The 27265-nt window shown below is 45.8% G+C and overlaps 2 protein-coding genes across 2 annotated transcripts in view; both read right to left on the bottom strand.

The window, feature by feature from the left end:
- RFX4 (regulatory factor X4) overlaps positions 1–3014 on the bottom strand; it is a gene marked incomplete at both ends in the record, with an annotated part of 90444 nt that extends 87430 nt beyond the window's left edge. The window contains one exon of the mRNA XM_082753063.1: positions 2972–3014. Coding sequence (XP_082609189.1) covers positions 2972–3014 — 43 coding nt within the window. The remainder of the gene's footprint in view (positions 1–2971) is intronic.
- A 9367-nt stretch (positions 3015–12381) lies between these two features.
- Positions 12382–27265, bottom strand: part of POLR3B (RNA polymerase III subunit B) — a 71837-nt gene continuing 56953 nt past the window's right edge. Inside the window, exons 24-28 of the mRNA XM_082752018.1 lie at positions 26407–26510; positions 25354–25520; positions 23625–23738; positions 17614–17787; positions 12382–12951 (exon numbers count right to left, since the gene is read on the bottom strand). Coding sequence (XP_082608144.1) covers positions 12822–12951; positions 17614–17787; positions 23625–23738; positions 25354–25520; positions 26407–26510 — 689 coding nt within the window. The 3' untranslated portion in view covers positions 12382–12821. The remainder of the gene's footprint in view (positions 12952–17613; positions 17788–23624; positions 23739–25353; positions 25521–26406; positions 26511–27265) is intronic.

Raw genomic sequence — 27265 nt, 5'->3', positions numbered from 1 at the left:
TTTTAGGATTAATTCGGTTGCAGACTAATAAATCATAAAACCATTCTTTCCTGTGTGCCAAACTTAGGACGAACTTCTTAGCTCATGAGAATTTTGGCCAATTTACAAACCTCTTTGTAAAAAAAAACCCACAGATTTTACAAACTTAAAAAAAAAATAAAAATAAAAATAAATCCTTGTGAGGAAGGGACCTAAGGGACCTGATCTAGCGCTGGGACATGCTGGGAGCCCCACGTCTGTCCCGCTGGGGACAGCGAGCTCTGCCTGCCGAGGATCGGGCCCTGCCGCACTAACACCGGCTGCAGGAACGCCACGGCCAGCAGGCACCGAGACACTTTTGTTGGGTTTTCTGTTCCCTTTCTTCCACGTGTGAAATCGTATAAGGTTCGTGGTCACATAAAGCAAATAGCCAGGTCCGGTTGTATGAGGAACCAGTGGTGTTGCGTGTTTGTATCGCATCAAATTTAGGATTCAGAAGTATCCTAGGATCTTCTTAACTGCCCAGCAGGTAAGAGCCTTTATAAACGCAAATCTCGGAGCAGTAAATACATATATTTTTTAATTTCCCGGGGCAAAAATAAATCACAGTTTTGCTCGCCTATTAGCTAGGGAGAAAACGAAAACAAGAGCAACTTCTTCTGTTAGCAAACTGCGCTGCAGTAAGCGCAGCAAACAATTTGCAGCAGCGAAATCCAAAGCTCGTTTGGATCAAAAAAAAAATAATTATATATATATATATAAAAAAATCCGGACCTCGGAGTTCACTCCTGAGTGTTAGGCGGGTGCTCTCAAATGTCACCCCTGCTTTGGCTCGCAGCGTCCAGCGATTTATTATCAATATCGGCGATTTCATTAATTACAGCGGGATATGAAAGCCATTAATTCCCCGCAGCCGGCGCTCGCACGCCAGATGCTCTTTAAATGGCAAAGCTGATGGGAAAGGTCGCCGGATCGGACCCAGCCCCGAGCCGGGCGCGGAAAGGCTTCGTGCCGCTTTTATGGGGGGAGGATTTTGGACGGGCTCCGAAACCCTAAAGCGCGTCCCTAAGACCTGTGGCTCTCCCAGCCCGGCGGCGGCTCTGCCGTCAAATGCGGGGGGCGAGGCGGCGGGTCCCGTCGAGGCTGCTCCCCGAGGAAGAGCCTCCTCTTCCTCGGGCCTTCCTCCTGCCCTCCGGCGGCGGGGCACGGCCCCGGGACCCCCGCGTGTCCCCCCTGTCCCCGTCCCGTCCCCGTCCCCCGTCCCGTGTCACTAGGGGGGGCTGCGGCCGTGCACGGCGCGGGGCAGGAGAGGGGATCCCAGGACAGGGCGGGTGGGGGGCTCTGGGGGTGCAGCACCCCAAAAGTCTCCCCCCCCAGCGCCCCCAAAAAGCCCCCCGGTGCCCCGCAGCCGCTGCCCGGCCGGGGGAGCTGCGGGTGATGGCTTTGAGGCCGCTGGGGGAGGTTTGGGGTCGGGGGGCGAGGCAAACCCGTTAAGGAGAAATTAAACCACGATTTTTTTTCCCCGACGAAGCCAGATTTCCCCCGCACCGCCACAGGCTCTTCTAACGAGCGAAACTCGGGAGAAAAGCTAACTGGATTAAGCCCCCTGAAAAGGGTGGGGGGTGAAGGTGCCTGAATGCGACAGCGGCGCAGCCCCACTTTTTTGGGCCATCTGCTCCGCACGGCCGAAGGGGTGGCTGATGAGCAGCGCCCTATAAGCGCCCCTAAATCACTGCCGGCACCGCGGGACGAGGGCTCTGCCCGCCGACGGGACTCCCGGAGCTGCTTCTGGGGCAGGGCAGAGAAGAAAAAAAAAAAAAAAAAAAAAGAAAGAAAAGAAAGAAAAGAAAAAGAAAGAAAGAAAAACGGAGCTGTTTTGGGGCGGGCAGGGGCCTTTGGGGTCCCCGCGGGGACAGCCCCCACCGGTGGCAGCGCCCCAAAACCGGGCCCCTCGAGCAGCCGCGCAGGGCAGCCTCCCCTCTTTTAATCTCTTCCTTTTTTTTTTTTTTTTTTTTTTTTTTTTTTTTCTTTTTCTTTTTTTCTTTTTAATTAATTACTCTTCTCGGTTTCGCCTCGCTAAAATCGCTTCGCAAAACGCCCTTTTGGGGCCGACGGCTGGGAAAGCCTGGGGAGGAGGGGAGCGGAGCGGGGAGGGTCGTGCCCCGCCGACCCCCGGCGTGCCCCGTTACAGAGGCTTGGGGCCGGCCCGGAGCTCGGGGGGCTTTGGGGGGTTTGTGGGGGGGTTGTGGGGGGCTTTGAGGGGTTATGGGGGGCTGTGGGGGGTTTAGGGGGCTGCTGGGGGGCTGCCGTCGGGGGTACCCCGGTCCTGCTCTCCAGGCGCCCCCTCGGAGGCTGTGGCCGGGCAGGAGGGATGGATGGAGGGATGGAGGGAGGGGGAGAGGGAGGGAAGGAAGGAGGGAGGGGGCTGATAAAATAAACTGGGATCGCCGAGGTTGGTTTGGAGGCTGGCTCCGGGCCTGCTGGTGCCCCCTCTGCGGAGGGTTTGGGCCGGTGGGGAAGGGGAGCAGCGGGCTCCGAGCGATGCGGAGGGGCCGGGAGCCGCTGTGGGGTCGCCACGGGGCCGGGCCCTGCTTGGGGACACGGCCCCGGGGGTGGCAGAGGGGGGTCGTCGGGGCTGGGCCCTCGGGGGAGCGGCACCCCCCGTGTCCCCGTGTCCCCGTGTCCCCCCCCCAAGGATGGGACGAGGCGAGCCCGGGGCTGGGCTCCTCTGAGGGGCTCCGCTCGAGCCTAAGCGGGCGCCTAAAAGTAGAAGCGGAGAGGGATTAGTTTGCCGAAGGAAAAGAAAAAAATAATTAAAAAAAAAAAAAAGGAATAAAAGGATGGGAGAGGGGGAAAGAAAGGAGAAAGCCCCTCGGTTGCGTCGCTTCTGGCCGGCTCAGCCCGCACCCTGCGGCCGCTGTGTCCCCGGCGCCACTGTCAAGTTGCAAAGCGCTCCCCGGCGGGCGAGGGGGAGCGGAGGGGGGGCACTTACCTGTGGAGTCCATATCGGGTTCCTCCAGCAACCCACAATGCATGCTCTTCCCATGGACGGGACGGGAGCCCCAAGGTCCCGGGGTGCGGAGAGCCCCAGCTCAGGGGTGCGCGGAGCCAGGCGAGGGGCAGGGAGCGGGGTGGGGAGGGAGAGGGCAGAGGCAGATCGTGGGGTTGGGTGGGGGGGGGTGGGGGGGGAGAAAGAGAGGGAGAGGGGGACACTCCGTAATCCAGCAGGGCAAAGCCAGACCCGTCAAAATGTTTGCGGATGTTTCATGGGAAAAAGCATCATTTTATAGAAGCCCTGATGGGAGAAATGTCATTGATAGGCCAGCCAGCCTGATGAATGGCTGCTACTCAGATGGGGATGTGGCAAGGCTCAATGTGAAGCCCATTGTGATGCTGTTTTGAATAAGAAAAGCTTTCCTCCAAAAAGGGGGGCCTTAGATCTACGCAATCCCAACACTTCGACTTCCCTCTTCTATTAGAGCATTAGAAACGTTTTTCTTATTTAAAGTTCCAGCGGCCTTTCCACTCCTCCCTTCCCCCCCGGCCCCCACCCAACGCCTTTGGCTCATTACAGCCCCGGATCAAAATTGGCTTAGATCTTCAAACGGGCAGGAGGCGCGGGGCTGCGCTCCTTGGGGCCGCGGCCGTCCTCCTCCTCCTCCTCCTCCTCCTCCTCCTTCCTCCTCCTCCTCCTCCTCCTCCTCCTCCTCCTCCTTCCTCCTCCTCCTCTTCTTCCTCCTCCTCCTCCTCCTCCTCCTGCGCGGGCACATGGCGTTAGAGCCGCACAGCTTCCCAAACGTCCTGCGAGCGTAGTTTATCGGGAAAGAAGGAAAGAAATAAAATAAATAATAAAAAAAAAAAGGGGCGACGTGTGTGGGTAGGGAAGGAGCAGAGAGGGGGGTGTGTGGGGAGAAGCTGCCAGTGGCCGGTGCCGGTGCCTGGCCCCGGGGCTGGCTGCCCAGGGAGCTTCGTGTCTTGGGGGAGCAGGGGGGACCCTAACAGCCCCTAACAAACCCTAATGGACCCTAACAGCCCCTAACAAACCCCAATGGATCCTAACGGACCCTAACAGACCCTCACGGACCCTAACCCGAGGATGCCGGTTTTAGGGTCAGGGCGTCGCGGAGGGAGGGGGGGGGGGCAGGAGCCAGGCTGGGAAAAGTTGCTTATTCTGCGTGCGGTTGTATGTGCTGGAAGTGGAAGTAAAAGTGCAAAGCTGGGGCTGCGATAAAAGTGGCTGGTTTAGGGAAGGAAAAGCTGTGATTAGAATATGAATAGGGCTCCAGGAGAGGAAGAGAAAGGGGGATTATAGCTGAATTACTTTGACCATGGACAGAGCCAACGTTTTCCACTCTTCTCCCCCTCTCCCCTCCCAACACCCAGACTGCCCCCCCTCAGGGAAAAAAAAAAAAAAAAAAAGAAGAAGAAAAAACCCACAGCAAAACAAGCGGCGAGGCTGCCGAGCAGGAAGCCTGGCGGGTCGCAGTGCCCTCACACCCTGAGGCGGGCAGGGCCGGCAGGGCTGGCAGCACCCAGCCAGGACACGGTGTGGGGGGACAAGCATGGGGACACGGTGTAGGGACACACTGTGGGGATATGGTGTGGGGACACACTGTGGGGACACAACCCAGAGCCCTGCAGACCCCCTTGGCCTGCCCCTGCCTGCCCACCGCCATTAGCGCCCTGTCAGGGGCAGCCCTGTCAGGGAGGGTGCCAGGCCCCGGGGAGGGCGCTGAATTTGGTTTTGGCTGCAGCTGCCAAGCCGAGGCCATTCCAGCGCCCACCCCCCCGGTTTCTAAGCCTCCAACCCCATTTCTAAACTGTTTTTGTTACTGGTGTTTTCCTCTCGCTTCGTTCCCTGAGGGGAGCCTGTGAGGCGCAGGGCCCAAACCTGCTGTGGGGACACCTCAGGGGTGGTGTAGGCCTTGAGTATGGGGTCGTCCCTGAAAGGATTTAGAAATCGGTGTTAGCTGTAAAATACAGAAAGCTCCAACAGTGCTGTGGGGAGCAGCCTATGGAGAGGTTACCAGCTGCCAGAAGAGTAGGCAGCAGGTGGGGGACACCTATGGTGGTGCTGGTGGGAAGCCTGCTCTACCTGCTCCAAGCTTCAAGGAGCGGCTTCTTGCGTGGCTGTTGTCCCTCTGATCAGTAAAATCACAGTATAGGATACGTGAACAGGGGGATACGCTCCTTCTAGGGTGGTGAGGATAGGATTCAACTGGGATTTTGCACAGGCTGGAGGCTTGGTCAGTTCTTTAACAATGCAAAGTTATGTGGGGTCTATATGAGGCGGTGCATGGGCAGCACCATCAGCAGCGCTTCCGTCAGAGTGGGGGTGCTTGTTGCGATCTGCTTACACCCCGCTTCTCCAGATTAGTGCCTATCCTCACGTTCTTGTGGAATATGTCAATGCTGGCATCTTCCTGCTCTCCTAATCCCCTCCTCGGTGTGTCAGATCACTCTGGTGTCCTTCCACGGCTCATTGTTACTTGTTTGGGTTTTGCTCACATTTTTATAAAAGCATCTCGTGCTTCTGGATATCCCACATGACTCTTAATAAAGGAGATCATTCTTCTGAAAGTGCGGGGCATCTCCTCCTGTGAAAATCTGGTTAAGTTAATGTGCAGCAAGTTGGAAGTTTACAGATGGAACGACTGCATGGCACTAGCCTTTCTTTCAAAAATGTCAGCTGCAGGATTTGATTTGATACAGAGTAAAGGGCAGGTCTTGGCAAGGATGCAAAAACTATACAATGGGGAATTTTCACTCCAGATTCTTGTCTACGCAGACCATCTACAAACCATAAAATAAACAGGATAACACTATGCTGCATCAGATGAGGTATTTAAAGGGGAGAGAGGCTCTGATGCTATTGTGCAAGGAACACCTTTGTTCAAGAAAGACAAATATGAACTTGTGCAGGTACTTGGAGAGAAGGACAGGGTCATCAAGGGAACAGAAAGCCTTTCCTAGAGGCTGCTGGTTTCGCAAAGCAGACACAGAGTGGAGATAAGACAGTTCACAGCAACTTATAGCCCAGATAATTTGAACTATTTCAAAAACAGGTTTCCATGACTGTCCTCCATTCTGCAGTTGATTGTGCCACACAAATTTGCTTTGCCATAAGCTTCCTAAACTGGTACTAGACTCTAAACATAAGTTTCAGAATCTAACAAATATTTTGGGGGTAAATACCAAGGAGTAAGAGCTATTTCAACAAAACAACACTGTTGGAATGGGAACAAAAGGGTATAAACATTTATTAACAGTAGGCTGAAGTTCTACAGAAGTTTTCTCTTGGCTTAGCGGGGATGAGAACCTACATTAATTTTAGTAATGTGTGAGTGGCTTGTGAAAAGAGTCATATAATGTGGTCATCTGCAATACCAGGGATCTGGGGTTGATGGCTCAGGGGATCTTTTTGGATCCCAAGTATCTCAGCAGACTGTAGGATTGCTGGCAGCAGCCACATGCATAGTGAGACTATTCATTATTTTAGCAGAGGCTGCAGTCTGTGAGCGGTTCCATATTTTCTTACTTGCCTAAGCCTGCAGCCTCTGTCTCAGAACGAACAAACACTTCTGGCTGCCCTCTTTCCCAGTTCTATTACTCTGTTTCTTCTTTCTCCACTTACCGAGCAAATACCATGAAAGAAAAAATAGAAGTTTTTTTTTTTTTTTTTTTTTTTTTTGGTACTGGCTTCCCTTTCCCACTTACCTTTATTATCAGCACAGGAAATGCTAACTCTACTTTACATATATTAATGACCCTTAGGAAGCTGTACACATAGGTGAAGGACAGGATATGGAGAAAGCTGACAGAAGACTTCTGGAATCAACTCCGTGTATGTGCTTGGGAGCGTGATGCTGACAGCTGCAGGAACTGGAAGAAGGAGAAGATCAAAAGGCTGCCTAGGTAAACATGTGCACTGATTCCTTCAAAAGGCTTGAATTGACACAAGCACCAAGAGAAAGTGGCTAGGGCAGGCACATATGCAGGTATCTGGGAGAAAACAAGCAGAGGGGCTGAGGCATGCAAATGATGGACTGCACATGCACCGGGCAGGGGGTACCTTCTTCTTAGTCAGAAAGAAAAGTAACATTAATTGCAGCTGGCTTGACGTAACTCTAGAGATGTCTGAAGCCAAGTTTTGTCAAAGATGCGTGTTGGGCAACCTGAAGTGATATTTTATGAATGCCTGTGAAAGGAATTTTGCTCGGCTCCAGTTCTCAGCGTTGTGAAGATCTGTGGTGCCAGTGTTGCCAGAAGGGACCAGGGAAAACCTCTTGCTCATGCTGGTCAGCTTCAACCTGCCTGGAGGAAGGGAATTCACACAGCTGGTCCCACAGGTCCACACAGTATCTGTGGCCGTAGGAGCCCAGAATCCCAGCATCCGGGGCTGCTGCCCAGAAGAGTCGGCATGTGAGTCTCTTGCTGACTTCAGTATGAGAAAAGGGCAAGGAGTCATCGATTCCTGAGCTTACACCAGATTTAGCTGGCTTTTGTTGTGTGTGGCTGGTACTAGTTACCAGAGGATTTGTACTGTGTGTTGGAAGAAGAGCCAGCCCTAAAAGCTATTATAGACAACAGACATGGAAAAGAACCATTCCAGACTGCCAAACAACTGGATGTGAAGCTGTCATATCCTCTTAGATGACTGGCTGATAATGAGTTTCTTTTGATCCGCCTGGAGCACGCAGCATTACCTTCAGTGCCTGCCTGGGACTGGCTGGGCGAGGCTTGAACGCAGAGTTCAGTTTTCAATTCACTCTGAGTTAAAGGTAAAACTATTTCCATTCTTAGAAAACAGTTTTTGCAAGAAACTAGGACTTTACTGTTCAGCATGTTAATTTACTTTCTTCTTAGTTTTTGAGTTATTTTTCTGCCCGTAATGTTTTGCTGTTTGCTAAGTCTGAGTGGGCAGTGACTACCACACACCAGATGCGTAGGTAAAGCAGCTCCCCAAAACTGATGGCAATAAAAGACAAAGTCGCTGCTGCTGTTAGCAGCAGGGAGGTGCTTTTGATTTGGACCTAACATTCTGTTTATGTACTGACTGTGAGGAGGGGACAAAGACATGCAAAATGAAGCTATTAGAAAAAAAGAATTGGTCATTGCAAACACTTCAGAGGTATCTGCCTCGGGAAATAAGTGAATAAAGGAGAAACTGTAATTAGGAGAAATATAGAGCTGTTTTGTTTTTTTTTTTTTTTTTTTTTTTTTTCCCCACCAGCAAGATGCAAAGAGCAATGATCTGCTCAAGAGCCCGGAAGGATTATTCTGAAGATGGAACAGAGACCCCAATCCACTCGCAGGGTGGCCGTGTGAGTTACTAGATGATCTCTAAGGTCCCTCCCAACCCAAACCATTCTCAGCCAGCAGGAATCTTCACTGTTGACTTCTTAGAGACAGGAATGAAGCCATATAAAAATCCCAGCTGCAAAAAATCTCTGTGTTGGCTCTGACCTGGGTTTGGAGAGAGTTTAAGAGTCCTGGTGTTCCTAGGGACGTACACTCATATGTGTCTATGGCAAAGAGGTGGTGCTCGTCTCCCGAGTCCACACGGTGAGATCTTCAATGACTGCTGAGAGGCAAAACTGTTCCACTGGCTGATTCCAGCAGTCTTTGCTACTCCGAAAAGTGGAGTTCTACCAGGTCCATGGACACAGGCCAGAATAAGGTTGACGAAGGTAGCCAGTCCATGAGTCTCGTACCCCTCTACCTCTTCCCAAAGAATGAAATTCCCCGCTGAAACTGGTGGGTCCAGGCTGAGGTGGACACCTTTCATGAGAAAGATGGACCAAAGTCAGAACTTGGGTTCAAACACGCTCAAGCTTCTAGCAGCACTTAGGTCTAAAACCTGGATCCATTTTCTGGGCTTCTGAGCCTTAGACACAGAAACTGGAATCCAGATCTTCGCTGTGCCTTGCACACATTAAGCCTCCCAGCACTGGTCCAGATAATAGCAAAGAATCACCATCTGGCTGGGTTTTACGGTTTGATGAAGTGCTCAGTTTTAAGGCAAGCACGTGTCTGGCACCTGGGGACTGCAGAGTCCTGATCCCAGTTCTGGCACAGTCTTTCTGTGGCCCTGGGCAAGTCACGTCCTCTTCGGAGGAGGGAATTCATCAAGTGCCCCGTGGCCCCGCTGAAGCAGCAGCGGGCTGTAAAACAATCCTCGGCTCCAAGAGAGGCTGGAGGGGCCCCTCAGCAGTGCGGGGCCAGCTCCGTGCCACGGCCCAGAGCTGCTGGTGTGGGGACACAGCTCCTGGGGGACCCTGCGTGAGGGCTGCGAGCTCAGGCAGGTTGCTCTGGGGCTTGGGCTGGCTTGTGCTAGAGCCAGCCTAGTCCTCAAAAGCCTTAGGACAGAGGAAGCACAGGTAAGCTTTGAGCCCTTCTAGTCTGCTTCTGCAGCTGCAGGATGGCATTTGGATTTACAATCAGACTCTACAGGTGTGCCAGCCACTTTTCAGAGGTATGGCACTACTTGCTTGCCCCTTGTTATCACTAAACAGGGACATAAAAGCCTAGAAAGACTGAGGATTAACTGTGACGTACTCCCATATTGCTAGAAGCCACAGATATCTGCTATTTATGAGCAAGCAACCCTGAGAAATGACATAACGGTAATTTCTCATCATTTTGGGTCCACATTCTTCATTAGTTTTCCTCCTTTTTTAAGTAGCACCTAACTAGGGAGTCCAAGGAATTCAAAGCCCTCTTTGCTGCACACTGCAGCTTCTTTGTAAGCAAAACTCTTAACGAGATAGAGACATTAAAAACAAAACAAATGGTGCTTAGTAGTAGCCCTTTTATTTTCTACATCTTAAAATTATTAAATCCCACTATGCCCATATTTCATATTATAACCTCTTTGAATCCCCAAACGGGCCAGTCTGGTTTCATTTTTCTTTATAGTTTTCTTGTTTCCATGTTTGGAAACATTTACCTTAAAAAAGAAAAAAAAAAAAAGGCGAAAGCTTTTAAATGTAAATGACTACGTGAGGCTGCTCTCCTGAACAAGTGATCAACCTTCCCCGCAGCTCCAGAAATGGCTAAAAGACCTGGGTTTTGTTCTGCCCCATTGCGTTCTTGCAGCCCAGCCCTGGCTCGATTCTGCTTCTCGCAAAGAGCAGTACAGCCAGACATGGGTGGCGTTTGAAGGCTTTTAATTAAATCCGCGTTTTGCAGTGAAATAATTGACTTGATTACTGATTTTTAGGCCTGAAACTACTTCCACCATTTAATGCCATTGGATTCTTTATCTGCAAAGTGAAAGGTAACTTGGAGTTAGATACCTCTTCCAGCAGCAGCACACACCTCAGGCTTATCTGAGAAAGGGGATTGTATTCCACATTTCAGCTGGGATCTTCATGTCGAACAGCACTTTTGGTAGAAAGCCTCTCCTGGGCACTAACCAGCAAGATAAAGAAGTTGCAATGGAACAAAAACTTGATGGTGGTTTGCCACCCCCGGCTCCTTGCGCTAACACCTCAGGATTTAGTTAAATTTTTCAGAATACTCTCTCCCTTTCAGCTAATCTCTCTTTCATGGCAGGGTAGATCTGGGGAAGTCTAGTTACGGCAGTACAGCCCCGAGCTGGCATGAGACCTCTTTGTGAAGGCATTCACTGTATAAAAAGGGGGGAGGGGAGGGTGGCTAGGAAGATAATTGAAAGGATTGCAAAGATGAGGCTCACCAGAGGAAAGCAGTGTGACAGCTGTGGGGTTCTGAGGATGGATTTTACTCCATTAGTCCCTGCGTTGCAGCTTTTCCTGGCTGCAGTAGGATTCCTTCCTTGAATCGCCACTTTGATCACCATATTCCAGGAATCCGTAGCTGTTTGTTCAGTTTTTGCTGCCGGTTTTGTAATGCTTATTCCACTGCCAAGAGGTTACTCGCAAGTGTCTCGTGAAGGGACGCAGACAGCCTCTTCAAGAGAGGCAAGAAGTAAAAACGGGAATTTCAGCTCAAACCTGCACACACACAAGCCTCCTGTGTATTCACAGGCTTATGTAAGACAGCGATAATGTGTAAGTGAAACTAATCCAGGTATCACCACAACAATTCTTAGTGAGTGCCCCTCACTCACCCCCAGACATGTCTTGTTTCTAAGTTCTCCTGGACCCACCACTGCTAAAGCTGCCCCTTTCTTTCTAAACTTCAGGTACCACAGAGGATTCCCTTCACCCTCACAAAATCTACCCCCGAACTATTCCCAAGCTGCTTTCACCAGCCTGAGATAAAACAGCTGTGGGGTTACCTCCTTCAGGGCTGCACATAGACCTGGTCTCTCAACAGGGTTACACGTGGCCATGCTCCTCTGCTCCTCCTCTCTGTCTCTGCTTAAATTTCTGCAGGTGTAGCTGTGCATGCTGCTCATTCTTTAATGCCCTCTCGCTCACACCATCTAACCGAGGACACCACGTATGAGCTAGCAAGAACACCTCATCCTCAGAGTAGCTTCCTTGATCCAGGTCAAAACTTCCCCCCCCCAGTAGGCTGAAGCCTGTGAGGCTCACTCCCTCTGGTGGTGCACCCAAGCCTCAGTTTGGGAATCTCAGGGAGCAGAGCAGTTTGGTAATTTGGTCGGGGCTTTTGGTTAACCTCTTCCTCCAGTAGTTTGCGAAGGGCAGTTCTGGGTGGGTATCATTCTGTTATCGCTCCCTGTAAATAACCCCGGGCTGTTCAGAGCCTGGTAGAGGTTCTTCAAGAGCTTTTCCAGTCCAATGTGCTGTGTTGTCTTTTGTCTTGCTGAGAAAAAATGGAGAGTAAAATCTACCCTTTCAGATTCGGTTTGTGAGCCAATACACAAAGCTACTGGTTTAAGCATTCTGTCAGCAGCTTAGAAAGCAAACCTTTCAGGCTGATACTCATCTGTGCTTCTTAGCCAGCTAAGAGAACAGCAGCAATGTGACTGCAACAGCAGCTTCAGCATCAGCACACACAGCAGCAGCTGGATGAGGAGGCAAAGAGCATCTCAGCACCTTCAGAACACAAGCAGTGTTCTGCCCCCTCTTTGATCCGGAGTGCTGCATTTTGCTGAAGCACCTGAACAGGCACACACTTCGTCCTGGGGTCAGTGGGACTGCTCCTGTACTTAAGTTAACCCTGTGCTTTGCCAAGTAGGGGCTTAAGGGAGGTTAGGGTTGTTCAAAGTGAACTCTTGGTTCATCCCCTGCTTTAGCTTCAGCCCTTAGATCTCATCAAGAAAAGTTCAGCTGAAATCCTGCTCAGAATGACAAATCTCAAGTTCTCTAAGAAATGTTCTTTCGTTTCTCGAAGCCTGACAGTACTCCCAACTTAATGCTTTAACAAAATGCACTAGGAATAACAAAACGTTTTAGACATTATAAGGCGGCGTTACCTTCCTTACACAACCATCAACACAAACCCAGGCACTATTATTTAAAACATTTATTAGCCTTTCATATTCCACTGGTCTGGAAAACATATTTTTAACCTCTCTGAATAAGATGTGCATTTAGGCCAGCTCGTGCCCTGGTCCAACAAACCATTTTCCAAAAACTAAGCATGGTGTTACATCTTAGAAAGGGATACACATGCTGTGCTGGATCGGTGCCTTATTCCACCGTTCCCGTGTTTTCTGTTCACTCAGACTAACCAAGGCTTTCAGAACCGCTCCCAGCACATTGTACTGACAGAGTGTCCCCTGTCATCTTAAAACAGGTAGAATACACAAGAAAGATTTCCTACAACTGTCTTCCACCACCTTCTGCCCACTCAGGTTTTATCGTTATTCCTGTTCACCAAAAAATCTTCCAGTTGTATATGCTGAATTTCAATTTATGTGAAGTATTTTTTTTCCATCTTTTTCTTGTTTATTCATTGTACTTAGCTAGTTTTAGCCTAGGTATGATATTCATTGACTGCAGTTCTTGGAATAAGAGTTTACAGGCATAAGGTATCCGCAGAGAAGACACATGACATGACGACTTGCAGTAGTGGCACCTATGGAAACAAACAAACAAAGTCAGAGTTTGTGCATAATTGAAGCTGTACAGAAAAGACCAGTTGCCAATGTCCACAATTTTCTTTGTCCACCTGCATTTAGACACTGGGATCAGTCCTAGAAGGAGCCGAGTGCTTGAGACACGTGTTAGCACTTATCGAGTCACAACCTTCAGCCTGAAGAAGAGAAGGCTCCAGGGTGACCTCACTGCAGCTTTTCAATACTTAAAGGGGGCTTATAAGGAACATGGAGAGCGACTCTTTGCTCAGGCAGATAACAACAGGACAAGGAGGAATGGTATTAAACTAAAAGAGGGGAGATTTAGGTTAGAGGTTAAGAGGCAATTCTTCACTCAGAGGGTGGTGAGGCACTGGCACAGGCTGCCCAGAGAAGCTGTGGATGCCCCATCCCTGGAGGTGTTCAAGGCCAGGTTGGATCATCATCCACTTGAGCAACCTGATCTCATGGATGGCATCCCTGCCTATGGCAGGGGGGTTGGAACCAGATGGTGTTTAGGGTCCCTTCCAACCCAAACTGTTCTATGATTCCACGAACTTTAGGCCCTTAAATAATCTGACTGAGGCGAATAAGGGCTTTATGTTAAACCTGTACTTTTCTTGGAGGAGAATCATAGTGCTTTGTATCCTACAGGACTCGCTTCTACTTCACCACTCACACAACTGCCAACAAAAATTTCAGCATTGTGTAATGAGGGAAAGGAGGTGGACAGAACAAAGTATTCCTGAGAATATGATTAATGGTCCAGTTTCCATCTTGTATACAACTCTCAAAAAGAAAAAAAAAGAGACAGGAAGAAAGGAAGGTCATGTTTAGTGGTCACGTGTTTTTTTTTTTTTTTTTTTTGGAACTCCTTACTCAGTTTCACTGTAAAAGCAATTCATACTGCCAGCTCAGAAATGGGCTGTCTCTCTCCTTATGTCCATCTCCATGAAGAGCCAAGGAGCTTTTGTTGAGATAGAAAACCACTAGAATGGCTTTAACATGTGTTCTTTGCACTCTTTACTCAGATAATGATCTTAAAATTCCAGGGAAGAGTTTTTTCTCTTTTGTTCTGTCACGCAGATACAACTTTGACCATATCAGGAATAGACAGGCCAGACACCCAGCCATCTTTCCAGCACTGGGGCTCAAGTTCATTGATGTTAACAGATCCTTCAATGATTTGATTTCTTATTCCATGTACACGCAAAGGAAATAAAATATCTTTCATCTAAATATCAGTTTCCCCTCCCTCCCTGTTTCCTCATTCCCTTGTATATCCACCTTCTGGCTGTGGAGAGTTGAGAAAGCCAGGCATTTGGGAACACAGTGACTCTGCACTTCCCTAATGGTCTGGCAAAGCTCTTCTGCTCGTATGTTTTGTATTTATATTCCTGGCATGAAGTCATGACAGTCTAAAGTTCCAATTACGGCAGCATTAGCAAAATTCCTACATGCTTCTGTGGAACAGAATGACGCTAAGAATCAACATCTACAATAAAGCCAGTGCTTACTCACTTGTTTGTTACCAGAGAACTTGACCTGGAGCCTGTCAAAGCCAGCATGGCCAGGTCCAAGAAAGCTGGTTCATGTTAAACACGGTTCTTGGTTACGAGACTCGCTGTTTGTCTCCCACAGCTTCTCCCAGGCTCCGCTACTTCTCTTTCATGGGCGTACTTAAAGACCACGTCCAAGAGCGGCTCATTTTCTAGGAAAACTGCCTGCCCTGACCTCCACGTGCTCCACACTTGGCGTATTTCATTTTTTTCTTTTAAAAACCAAGTAAACTTTCACAACCAATGGTGCAGAAGCCTTAATTGCATTTCTCCAGTTCACGATCGGGAACGAAGCTTCGCTTGCTCCCAGTAACTGGTTTGGCTTTGCCTAGGCCTGACTACAGACAGCGAGAGGTTAGCAGGCCGAGCCAGGTGGTTCCCTGGGACATGCCTGTCCTCTAGACTGTTACAACGGGGGGAATGCCTTTAAATCAGAACAGACCTCAATTACAGCTCTGTAACTATTACTTTAGTCCAAATTTAGAGTGATAGCTATGTTTTTATGAAGGGTAAAAGTGACCTCAACAGAAGCCAGTTTTGATGATAACAGTAAAACAATTGCACTCAATCAAGGAAACCTTGCAAGCCCTGGAAGCTTGATGATTGCAACTTTTCTGTTTATAAGAAGTCTACTTTATAATTACAGCTGCTAAGAACTGAGGAGCAGAAACTACTCACTGCACTAAGTCTTGAAGCTTGACCCTTCTGGGCCTGCTTTGTACTTGGACAGGGATCACCCAGAAAGGTTACAAGGTACAATGTGCACAAACCAGGAGTTACTGTCAAACAGAGAACACAGAAGCTGAAGCATCCGGAAGACCATTTGGTCCTAGAATTGATACTACACTGGACAGGAAAAGGCAACAGTGACAAAGCTGAGTCTGGACCAGAAATAAATATTTCCTACATGTAGATTTTAAAATGTTCAGACTCTAGAGATAAGAATAACTTTCCATCATCAAAAAAAAGACAAAATTCTGCTTATATCACTTGGTGAAGTCCTGCCCCTGAACACTCTGTACCACAGCAAAGCTGGAAGGATTTACAATAAACTGGTATTGTCACAGCAGGGCTCTACTGTATCCTTATGGGGTCAAATTCTGGCACGGCAACAACAGCCCCTTCCCCTGCTCAGGCTCCATCACTGATGTGTTGTTACTGTCCTGCAGAAAAAAAACATACCCAGCTGCTACTCATTGTCTGGGAGGAAGGGCTTATCTTCCTGAAGACAAGTGCCCTTAAGCTAGCCACCAAACAATACATTTCTACAAGGTTTCTCACAGCAATGTCTTATTAATGGCAGAATCACTGAAAAGGCCATTTTGGAAGTCCTGAGTTTCCCTTAATGACTTGGTTTCTACTGTGATGCTCATTATAGGGCCCCTTGCTTTGGCTACTGGCAGGTTTGGTGTATCACTTAGCAGAACCTATCTTTTATTGATTTACTCTCACACATCAGACCTAGATTGCAAGAATATCTCACTCTGAGAGAGCAGTTTCTTCCACTGTTATCTTAAGAAGTTGTTAAACTTTGTTACAAACTTCAAAACAGGACTAACAACACCTTTGACTAACAATACCTTAAAAATAAAATGTAACTCTATTTCTGTTTAAATTCCCAATTTTCTTCAAGGTGCCTTCATTTCATCTGGTCTCTGAAAATCTTCAAGGCCTGCTCTAAAAGCCAAGATCTTGTAAGAAAAACTGAGCTACATTTGCATGACAGTTTTTTTAAGGCAGTGCTGCACACAGAAGTGGCCATTTGTTTGACTTACAGCACACCCTTCAACTTCCCTCAACTGCTTCTTGTGCTGCTGCAGTAGCTCTAAAAGTCCTGGATCAGAAAGAGGGCTCACTTGTTACACAGTGTGGACACACTGAAGAAAAACAAGTGTCTAAAAATATTTCTTGCACAAAAACCAGAAGGATATTGTCCAACTAAATATCGCCAACCATGTACAGAGTAGGCTTTGTTTCTCCTCTGGATTTCACGTTTGCTTACCTCTGCCTGCACTTCTACTCCGTAAGCAAACAAGCATGGTGCTTTCTTTCTGGCCAGAAGCACTTTAGAAGAAAGATTTGACCAAGGCAAGAAAGGATAGTTGTCACTTCTACATCTATAAACTCAAAACATACCTTCTTACTTGCCTACTTCATTATATCACAGCAAAAAAAAAAAAAAATCACTCTCCAAGAACCAAAGCAAATAAAGCCCAGTATCCTGCCTCCCCTAACTGATATTGATATCCAAGATGCTGCAAGTTTCCCATAACGTTACTCTGGTATTTAGAAATTAGTTTCCCTCTTCTTCCCCCAACATAAATACTGAAGTAACTTGAACACAGGCTGTTATTTTCCTCCCTTTGTCACTGGACTCCTGGTTACCTGCTTTCACAGAGCTTGCCCCACTTCAATTCAGGTCTGGGCTTCTCTTACCACTGGCACAGCTGGGCAATGCCAAGAAGGTTACGTGTCCCAGCTGTTCAACACTTCATTTTGCAGAGGTTACACCCCCTCTGAACTGCTGGTGGAGCAGTTGGCACCAGAGCTACTTAACTGGGCCCTGCAAAATCACCACGGTGACTGGAGCAGTTCAGATGGACACAACTCACCCTGCTGGGCGCAGGTTAGGGAGTACTAACTACAAGCAGCACCAGCAATCTGCTCCAGGGGTTTGTTAATCTGCTGCAGAGGTGGGAAGGAGGGCAGCAAACAGAGTGAAGGTAACCTTCCCCACAAGCACAGATGGCTGTTGAAGAGAATACCAGTGCTCCACAACAAGAGAGACCCCTATCCCATTGACAACGAGCTCACTTTTGTCCTAAATTCAATCAGACCAGAAAAAACAACTGTTTCCTGTCATCGATTCTCCAAATACCGTTTTGCATTTTGACATTAGTCTGGATTAAAGATGCACGAGGTTGTTAACCAGTGTCTGTGAGCACTTTAAAAGCACGAAGCGCTATCACCAAGGGCAAAGTTCTGGTACAGAGAGGTGTGTTGAGGGCTTTCTTGAAAGTGTGAACACACATGAAGCACGACATATGCATGAAGCGAGGAATGGACACCATGATTTTAAAAGGGCACTGCAGTTAGACAACTTACCAGCCAGAGTATCCCAGCAGGCCACATTGCCCACAAACATCCACTTCGAAGGCATCACTTGAAATCATCAGTCTCTCCAGTAAGAGCATGCTGGCTCCATAACCTATCAAACAATCCCGTTCCATCTCTCCCAGACGTAAACCACCATCACGGGATCGACCTTCAGTGGGTTGCCTTTGAAAGAAATATTTGAAAAACGCGGTAAGTATTCAGAACACACATTCTGTCACTCTAGGAATACCTGTCTTCAAACTGTAGGAGCAATATAGTATCAACAAACAACGTTGTACAAACTAGAGATGTTGATCTCACAGATGTTACTCAGATTGAAGTGATTCATCTTTGCTCCTGCACTGCCAATACGTCATCGTTCTGTGACAGTGTCAGGCCACAATGCTCCACGACACGGGATGCAGCTGAGCAAGCAAAAACTTGAGACTGAACAGTATCCAAGAAGACAACGGGATCTGACAACCATGTACCTGGATTCAGATTTGTTGCTCTTTTTTGATTAATCATTCGTTATATTTTGTAGCTATCTAAATGAAACAGTATTCAGCAGCTAATGAATGAATCAACAAGCTGTTGAATGTTTAATGTTTAAGTTGAACTACAGCTAAGCAAGACTAAATTGTAAAATAAGGCCATTTTTAATCTTGGAGAGTGTACCAAAACTAAGCAGCAAACAATTAGTTAGCGTGATCAACTACTCCCTTCTGCAGGGTGCATATTACTAACTCAATATTAAAACCCTATATTTGCTTGTTTGTTTTTGGAATTAACACTTCACTACTTTCTTTTTGTCATGTCTGATAGGTAACAAGCTAATTTCCATGTTGTATAGGTTCTTGGTTCTCTAGTTCCTCAACACAAATCAAAGTCACATTTCTTGTCTGGAAAGCCTTCTCATCCTTGTGGTGCTAGAGGGAAGTTTTAATGAATCAACGTAAATAGACACTGAAAATTTTTCGATAAAAAGGCAAGGTAAACTCTTATTTAGCAATGTTGTCAGTTTAAGACAACTTTTTTTTATTTTTTTGGTCGGACATGGTCAGAACTTTCAATGTTTGTTTGTCACACTGAAATTTAGTCCAGCATTAGTTCTACTGTCACTTGCCAGCACAATGCAGTAGTATGTAGGCTGCAAATATTAGCGTGTACTATGAAGCAAAACCAATCTAAAATTCTTGAAGCACTAATATATTGCATACATTTTATTAAACACTTCAATCTTAGTATGTCCCCTGACAGCATGACAGCAAAGAGATGGAATTAAAATTGTTATTGGCAATCATAAGAAGCTTCACCAGTCAGCGAAACCCAACATTCGTGTGCTGTTCCTAGTAGTTGGACCAGTGCAAATCATACAAAATATGCAATGACATATCTGGACCATAACTTTTGGAGTATATACAGTTTATGTTACTACAATCTACCAAATTTGTTAAACATCACACATATACTGAAAATAAGTTTTTTCCAACATACTGCAAACTCAGAGAAAAAGATTCATAAAAGCCTGCAACATCTAACAATTCTTTGTAACAACAACAACAAAAAGCTAATTACCAGTCCCAACTGATCTTCCAAAAGATGCCAGTTGTATTTGTTTTTTTAGGGGAAGTAGTTTCCTTTCCTCTGACCACAGTGGAACTTTAAAACTAATCTGCTTGTAATTCAAATCATCCTTTTCATGGATGTAACCTTCCATTTTTCCCCACTGCTGGGAGACTGGATAGAAGTTGTTTACATCCTGATTAAACTCCCTAACCCCCCCCTCCCCACTCGGGTGATGGCAGCATCACTGTTTAGATGCTGTTTTAAAGGACTAACCCTGTGGTGAATGCAGTTTTCTCTTGGGAAGTGCTCAGAGGCAGACTTTAAAAGCAGTCGAGGTGTCCAAAGGCACAGACATTTGCTGCAGTGTTAGAGTGTCTGAGTTTCTCCTGCCAGCTGACTTCTACAGTACGAGTTACACGCATACCATCAAAATTTTCATCAGGTGCTGTTCCACAGGATAAAATGCCAACAGAGCTTTATAAATGTGACCCCTCCAATAAAGTCACAATCCAATTAAGGGATGATAAAACCTCTCGAGAAACTATAGGGTCTTGATTCCAGCCCTTTAAGAGTTGATAATGCTATGGGGTCTTCCAACAGATACAGGGTGAAGATTTTTAGGGCAGCTGAAATCCCATTAAAACACACACACGCAAACAAAAAATCCAACTTGAATCTTAAGTTCTTGAAGTGTTTAAGTCCCACTCAATGACTCAATGTCAAAATTATCACAAAAAAAAAAAAAAACCTCCCCCAAAAGTAGTTTTCTAAAGTACCCAAAATTCCAATATTGAGATTGGGCCTTTGAAAAGAGTCCGTCTTAGGTTCCGTAAGTCTATTGGACTTTTCTTCCCACTCACTTAAGTTTGAAAATTCCTCACGCCAAAGGTTGTTTAAAATGTTAAAACAGTATTTGTAAAGCAGTTGTGTTTCCCCTTCCCCTCTACACACGTACACTGTAGCTGTTGCCCTGGGCAACTGCTTCCATTCTTTATTCTGAATATAACATTCTGAAGACAAAGCGGACTCTTGAAGATAAGACTGGGAATATCATAAAAAAAATATATTTTTCATATTAAAAAAATAAAAAGATCCTAAAACTACAAAATCCTAAGTAAAATGAACTGATTCCTTAAATAAATAATAATAAAAAAAAAATCAGGTGAATTGGTCTTCATAGTATTTAACCGTTCCATTTAGAAAAGCCATAAAACAATTAACTTCAGTGTTTTTAAGCACATTAAGGATTTATTGGTGCTAATTCTGTATTTTGTGGAAGAGCAGTGGGTTCAGCTTTATGGCCCTCTTCCTTGTTTCGTTGGCCAGTGGAGGGAAATGTAGTCTGCCCCCATGAATAAGAAGAGCACGCCTTGTAGGTCTCAGCAGAACTCCCTTGGGCTTGTTGTAGAAAATCAAACATGGTAATTGTCAGAGAGGCTGATGTCCAAAAGTGGGATACTACCTAGAAAAACACTGCCCAACAAAAGGAGGGAATACCACGCTCCCACAGCCCCGAAGAGGAACCCCAATCAGTAGGACCACATCACTGCCTCGCAGCACAACAGGAACTGGCTTATCTGGTAAGTTCAAAGGAAATGCAGGTGGCAGCTCTGGCAACGTCCATCAAGACAACTATGCCTGGAAAAGGCTTATATTGATCAGAAAATTGAAAGCAGTTTATCTGGTAAAGTGATTTTGAAGGACTGGCCATTGCCATATACAGAACTAAGTTTTAAATTCACTTTTAACTACACATGGGAAAAAATTAAGCCTTGCATTTCAGTTAGCAAACACCAATTCAGAGGGCAGCATCTTGGCATTTTTTGACTGTGTTGACAGAGTGCTGCAATTCTACTAAGTCTTGTTTTAATCAGAGCAATATTCAGAATGAGAGATGTTCAAGGAACTCAGGTCTTCTGCCTTATTCCAGACAGAAAATACAGCTCTGCTGTCAGTTAAGCTACACTCAATATGTAATGAAATGCATTTCAAGACAACGACTGCCAAATTCCACGTTGGAAAATGTTACAGGACTACTTTTAAAAGCAAAAAAAAAAACCAACCCAACCAAACAAAAACAACGTTAGAGGCAATCTACTCTCCAGGAAGTGGAATGGATGATAAAACAATAGTGAATATGAAAGCTGGCAGAGCAGACTCTCTCAGCAGAGGCGATGGCAATAACAAAAGTTTAATTAGTTGAGGAGAAAAAAGAAAATTCCTAAAAGACTAGTCAAGAGGCAGTATAAATTGGACATCCACTAGCTTTCCTCAAAGTCAAATAAAGAGCTTTAGCTACATAGTATGATGCTACTGACTCGAACAAAGAATTCTAAGAAAGCAAGGGGTGGGGGAAAATCATAGCACACCACCTTCGTCTTTACATGCAAGTATTACCTTGACTTGGGATTTAGGTTTCATTTAAAGTCAGTATCTTTAAACAGCTGAGAAGCTGGGGCCACAATATGAAAGCTGATCAAGGGATTTGAGTCAGCTAGGGGCTCCAATAAAACAACTGTGTGCACTGTTAGCTGAGACGGTGAGTTTTTATTTTCAGAGGAAGGGCCAATACCATGACTAAAGCATCTAAGGACAGAAAATGGGGCAGACAGCCCTGTTGTTAGGAATGTCACTTAGGTTCATATTGGCAAGCAGCTGCGATAGGGGAATGATGGTTGTGCTATACCTGCTCTTATTAATGTGGTTGGTGGAAAGTTTAGACAAGAATTAAAAGCTTTTTGTGACTTCTTTCCCATTTCAATCATTGGTTTTACTTCTGTGGGAAGTGTGTGATAGCAGAGATGATCTCTGGCAGTCCCTTCCAAGCTCAACCATTCTGTGATTGTGTGACTTTGTCCCAGAGTAAGCATGAGGTTGGAGAGCCTACAGGCATAGGAAATACACAACAAAAATCAAGAAAGATACTTCTTTATCTGCTACAGCAGAGAGCTGCATCTCCACTCTCTAATAACACATCAGGTGGAAGCTATGCCTGTTAAGAGGACTGACTTGCTGGCGTGGTGTGAAGGCAAGCAGGGTAAGAGAACTGCATCTGGGCACCAAGAGGCATAAAAAATAAATTAAGAATTAAAGAAAAGGCTGTAAATCATGCTTGTTACAGGGAAGCCTTAAAGCAGGACAGACATGACTTTGTGCTTACATCTCAAACACAGTACAAAAGGGACTGATCATAAATTTACACGATTTACAACTCAAAAAGAAGAGTACCGCCATGGAACTGGTGAGGTATGTGTACTTGGTGTACATGACGGACCAGAAAGATTGGCAAAGGAAATTTAGAATAGTCTTAGCTAGAATATTCCAGACTGCCTGGCAATTAGCTGTCTGGCAAGATTTAGCCAATAGCCGTACTGTGATGGAGAGAGGTGAACGAAGCCATCCACTAGAAGCCTCCTCAAAGCAAAGACTGTGCCACTGAACTATTTCTTGTGAGCCAGGAATGTGAGCAATTTAGAACATGAGTGCAGGCAGCCTTAGAGCTAAAGAGCCAAAAAGCTGGCCTGCCTTTAAGAGAAATGGTAAGTTACACCAATGTAAGCAGGATGCTTCAAATTCCCCAAAGCTGCAGACAGAGTAAGCCCACCTCTGGGGGCTTATATTATGTATTACCCAGAGTACATCTGCTTGACCTCAAAATTTACACAAGAGGACATCGACGTGGTCATCAACCTTTTTGTTAGAGAGAAAACCAAGCTCAGGCTTAGTGCAATCATCACGACTCCAAAGGAACTGAGGATATGTTTAAACTGGGCAAATAAAAATGCAGATTTATTGTTGGCGTCTCTGTAAATTTTGCCATTTATTAGTGTGAAAGTGCTTTTCTTCTTCACAGTATTATATTAGAATTGCGGACCAGCACACACAACTCTAAATTAAGTTTTAAATGGAAGTTTTGCAAGGCAAAGTGCAGTGTACCAGGGACACACGTTATGCTAATGCCTGTTTGGGCTGAACTAGGGCCAATGCTTTGCCTTGACAGGTAGAGGTATGGGCCTCATCGGTATTAAACTGCTCACTACCGAAGGATGTTGAAATAGTAAAACTAATTTCTTCCTTCTACTCATACCCGATTTTGTAAAAGTACAGCTGTTAAAAGAAAAGAAAGTCCTCCTGAAATACCTATGATATGAACAATCTGACAGGACAGGGCCAGAACGTGCTCTGTGAATCAGCAGACTATTTTTTACCAACTGCTAACAGGAGTTGGAGAAGCAAAGTCAGTTTTGTACCACAATGAGCAGACTGGCTATTCAAAACAACCTTCTACCACAGACAGCTGTGAGAACTTTTACTCTGTCACAAGGTATTAACAGGTAATAGCATTTTTTTCAAGTATCAGGAGGTAAACAAACTTTGTTTTACATCCATCAGTCAGCAGGGCACACTTCTGATTGTACACTAAGAATTCCCCACTTCGCCTGTAACCATACCTGGTGAGCACTGCTCTGGGTCCTCGAGCTCTTGCGTGCATTTTATCCAACACCATGTGCTTTAGTTTCTGGTAATACACGGGGCCAAAATATATATATGCTTCCAAGGGCTCCCTGAAGGAATAAAAAAAGGAAAAAAAAAAGAACACAAAAGAAGATAACATTCACAGTTAGCACACATTTACCCTAAGAGAGAGACAAGAGTGCCCAGGCTGGCACTGGGGACTGAGATGAGCAGGGTAAAAGGACTCTTCAGAACTGCATTTAAGCACTTGTGTCAACTTGGGAACATCTGTAAGCAGCACAGAGGGTGTTACTCATTTCTGTGAGCTGGATTAATGGCTAAAGACTTCTGTCATCCCAACCGTAAGAGCAGCATCAGCATCTGAAGATCAGAAAGCAACAGCTGAAAGCACTCAGTCACTTCCCAGCTACCACCTTCAGCACTCCCTAAGAACAACTAGATTTAACAGAGAAACTCGGCACTGCCACTGATTTATTTTTAGAAATACATGTGCAATGTAAAAACAAGCAGGAGACAACTTCCCATTCAGGCATTACTGACACGACGCAGTGCTATTCCAAAAGCTGCCCACCTAGGCAAATAACAAAACATAATTAGACATTTGGAATTTGCACACATATTTGGAACTTCCACGCATATTTGCCTTCAAATTTCATAAAAAATAAATGAAGTAGGTGAAATTTTCCTGGAAGAATACAAGTATCTAAAGCAAATCTCTAAATAAAGTAGTACATAGCTAAAGTTCGGGGCAAGGGATTTTTACAGCAAGATTTTATTCTCCCCCAGGAAACAAGGTTAGACAGATTTGTTTAAAAATGTTCACAATATATTAACAAAAAAACATTTCAAATGCTGCAATATGTCATAAAGAATTTATGGAATATGGAGTGGGTAAAGTGAATAAAATCTGTCTGAAACAAAAGGCAAAACATATGGAATAAGTTGGTAGGAAAAAATAAAATAAAACAAAACAACAGAAAACCCAACAACTTACAACAGAGAGCAAAACTTACTCCTTGAGAAGAAGGGGACTGGGAGAATAATAAAAATAGCAGGAAGGTAGGATTAAGATGCATTTTGGAGGGGCAGGCATGTGGAGCCATATGGCCTTTTCCTGTTCCTAAACTATCTTACGTTCTTTGAACTCTGTGTCTCAGAAGCTGGTCTGATCAGCACAGCAGGAAGTTTGCAGATTAGAGTATTATGCCAGACTGAATCATTGTGTAATCGAAAGAGGGAAAAAAAAGAAAAAAGAGCACACACAAAATATTCCCAAGGAACAGACACCTGCTTCCAAATCCATATTTTACAGTACTATTAAAGACAATATGAAAATGCTAATCTGATTCCGAGCAGATATGAGAATTGCTGCCAACAAAACTTGAAATTTCTTTCAATCTCTCAGAAGGAAAACCTTGATTTTACTTTTCTTGTCATGCAGAAGAAGTTGGGAGATTTTCATGTCTACTACAATGGCCATTCACGTTAGAGCCATGCAAATACTAATAATTCTTACAGTGTGGAACCACAGAACGCTTTTAAGAAAAAAGAAGTGCCCCATTCTTCAGCCTCTTGCCTCCATCTCACAGTTTGTCAATAACAGAAAGTTCCTGAGCTCCGAGACATAAGCAGCTTTTTCAGATGTGCCTCAACAGGATTTCCCCACTCCCCTGAAACATCTAAATCTATGCAGCAGATTCTTACCCGGTGATACCAGATGTTACGTAGTCCTTCCCTAGGTAGTTATAACCATGGCGAATAAGATCTTCACACACATCCTTAACTTTACTGCCTCCAAAAGCTGTTCCATAGTGAAACCTGCCATCGAGCACCCCAGCCTTTCCAGCCAGGAGTTCAATTAACTTTCCTACCTGTGCAAGGAAAAGCAGAGTTAACAGCGGGCTCTCCAGTACTGGCCAGAACATCTCTGGGTCAGTCACAGCATTGGTTAGCCAGACAAAGAGTCTGAGATGGCAACCTGGGTTACTGCACACAATTCAAAGAGTGGAAGAAACCCAAGGAGGTCAGGAACTGTGCCTGTGTGAAGGGGTGAAAAACAGACAGTGTGGGATCCCTTGAAGGTCTAGAGTCAGGCAGCCCCATTTTTTCCACTTGTCTGAAAAGTGAGCAGGGTCCAACGTGGCCTTCTGCACTGGGAGACAGCCGCAGAGGTTAACATGCTAGAGAGCAGCAGGGGAAACAGAAGAAGCTAACAAAGACAAAAAGACCAGAGGCTGTACCAAGTGATCATGGAGGTCCCATATAAAAGGCCAGGCTGTAATTTATCTAGCACAGCTCGGCATCACAGGTACGAGCCTTGCATGAATTCCAGGGAGGCATGTGTAGTGTAAGGAGTTATATAGGTCGGGAACTATGACTGAGACTCCTCTCCACTCTTCCCCTCCCAGTCTGCCCCCAGCTGGCCTAGCGAGCATAGCCAACTGGGAAGGAGAGCAAGAAATTTTCAAAGGGAAAAGGTGCAACTGAGGTACCTGGTTGCTTTTCTATTAGCTCGATGCTGAACAAAATGAGGATGATGCACAAAACAGCCCACATCCCTACTTTTTTACAGCAGGATGTTTCAAAATATGCCAAACAGATGGCTGACTACTCATAAGAGAGCAAGCACGTGGCACGGTGACTGCAAAATATTCTCAGTGTGACCGCGTGGTTCAAATTTTTTGCTTCTTCTGGCTAATCCACTTCACTTTCTTTATTGGGGAACACTGCCTCCTGAATCACGACACAGCCACTAACCGTCATACGCGATGGGAAGCCGTGAGGGTTCATTATGATATCTGGACAGATCCCTGTATCGCAGAACGGCATGTCCTCCTGAGGAACAATCAGTCCGCACACCCCTGCAGAAGAGAGAACATTTCAATTCACAAACAGCAAACCACCAGCAGGGCTGACGCTCATCACCAGATTTTTCTTTAGTGTTTTCCTCCTCCTCTCTTTCTCATGGATCACTTTTTACCCAGATTCATTACCATGACCAGTGCTCGCAACCTGCAGGCTAGAAGAGAGCCCTTGTGACAGGACTGGCAAAATTAGCATACCCTTACATAATGCTCCCAGTGATTTGTGAGCTAGCAAATTAGGGAAGAAAGCTTTAAATACAGTTTTCAGAGGCAACCAGAAACTTTTGACCAATCAGTCTGGAATATCTCAAAGGAGACGCAGTTTTTAGAGCTGATACTGTAATTTCTTGGGGGTGGGGAAAAAGAAAGAAAGCAGGTCTCTATTTTCTCTATCATCAATTCAGAATCTCTTTAACGTACTCTTTGTTAATACTTAATCTCTTTATTAATACTTAATAAAAACAAACGAAGTCAGGTTTTGACAGCAACAGAGGGGAGATTAGGAGAAAATACTAAAACTGAGAACAAAAGGATGTTTTTTTCAGGTAGCATTCATTTCCTGAGCAAAGACTGCTCTCAATAAATTACCAAGTACAGTCCACTCCTCAGACTGCTTGTGTTTTGTCAGTCAATGAACAGAAATTGTACCTTTTGGAAAAAAAAAAAATCAAGAAGTTTTTTTCAATCTCACCAGATTACTGGAAGCAAAACAAACAAACAAAAAGCCAAACTCTAAAGCTACTTGTGCCACG

Source organism: Aythya marila, assembly GCF_965140915.1.
Source record: "Aythya marila genome assembly, chromosome: 1".
Lineage (NCBI taxonomy): Eukaryota > Metazoa > Chordata > Aves > Anseriformes > Anatidae > Aythya > Aythya marila.
Note: the sequence above shows the minus strand (reverse complement) of the source record. Positions and strands in the feature narration are given on the sequence as shown.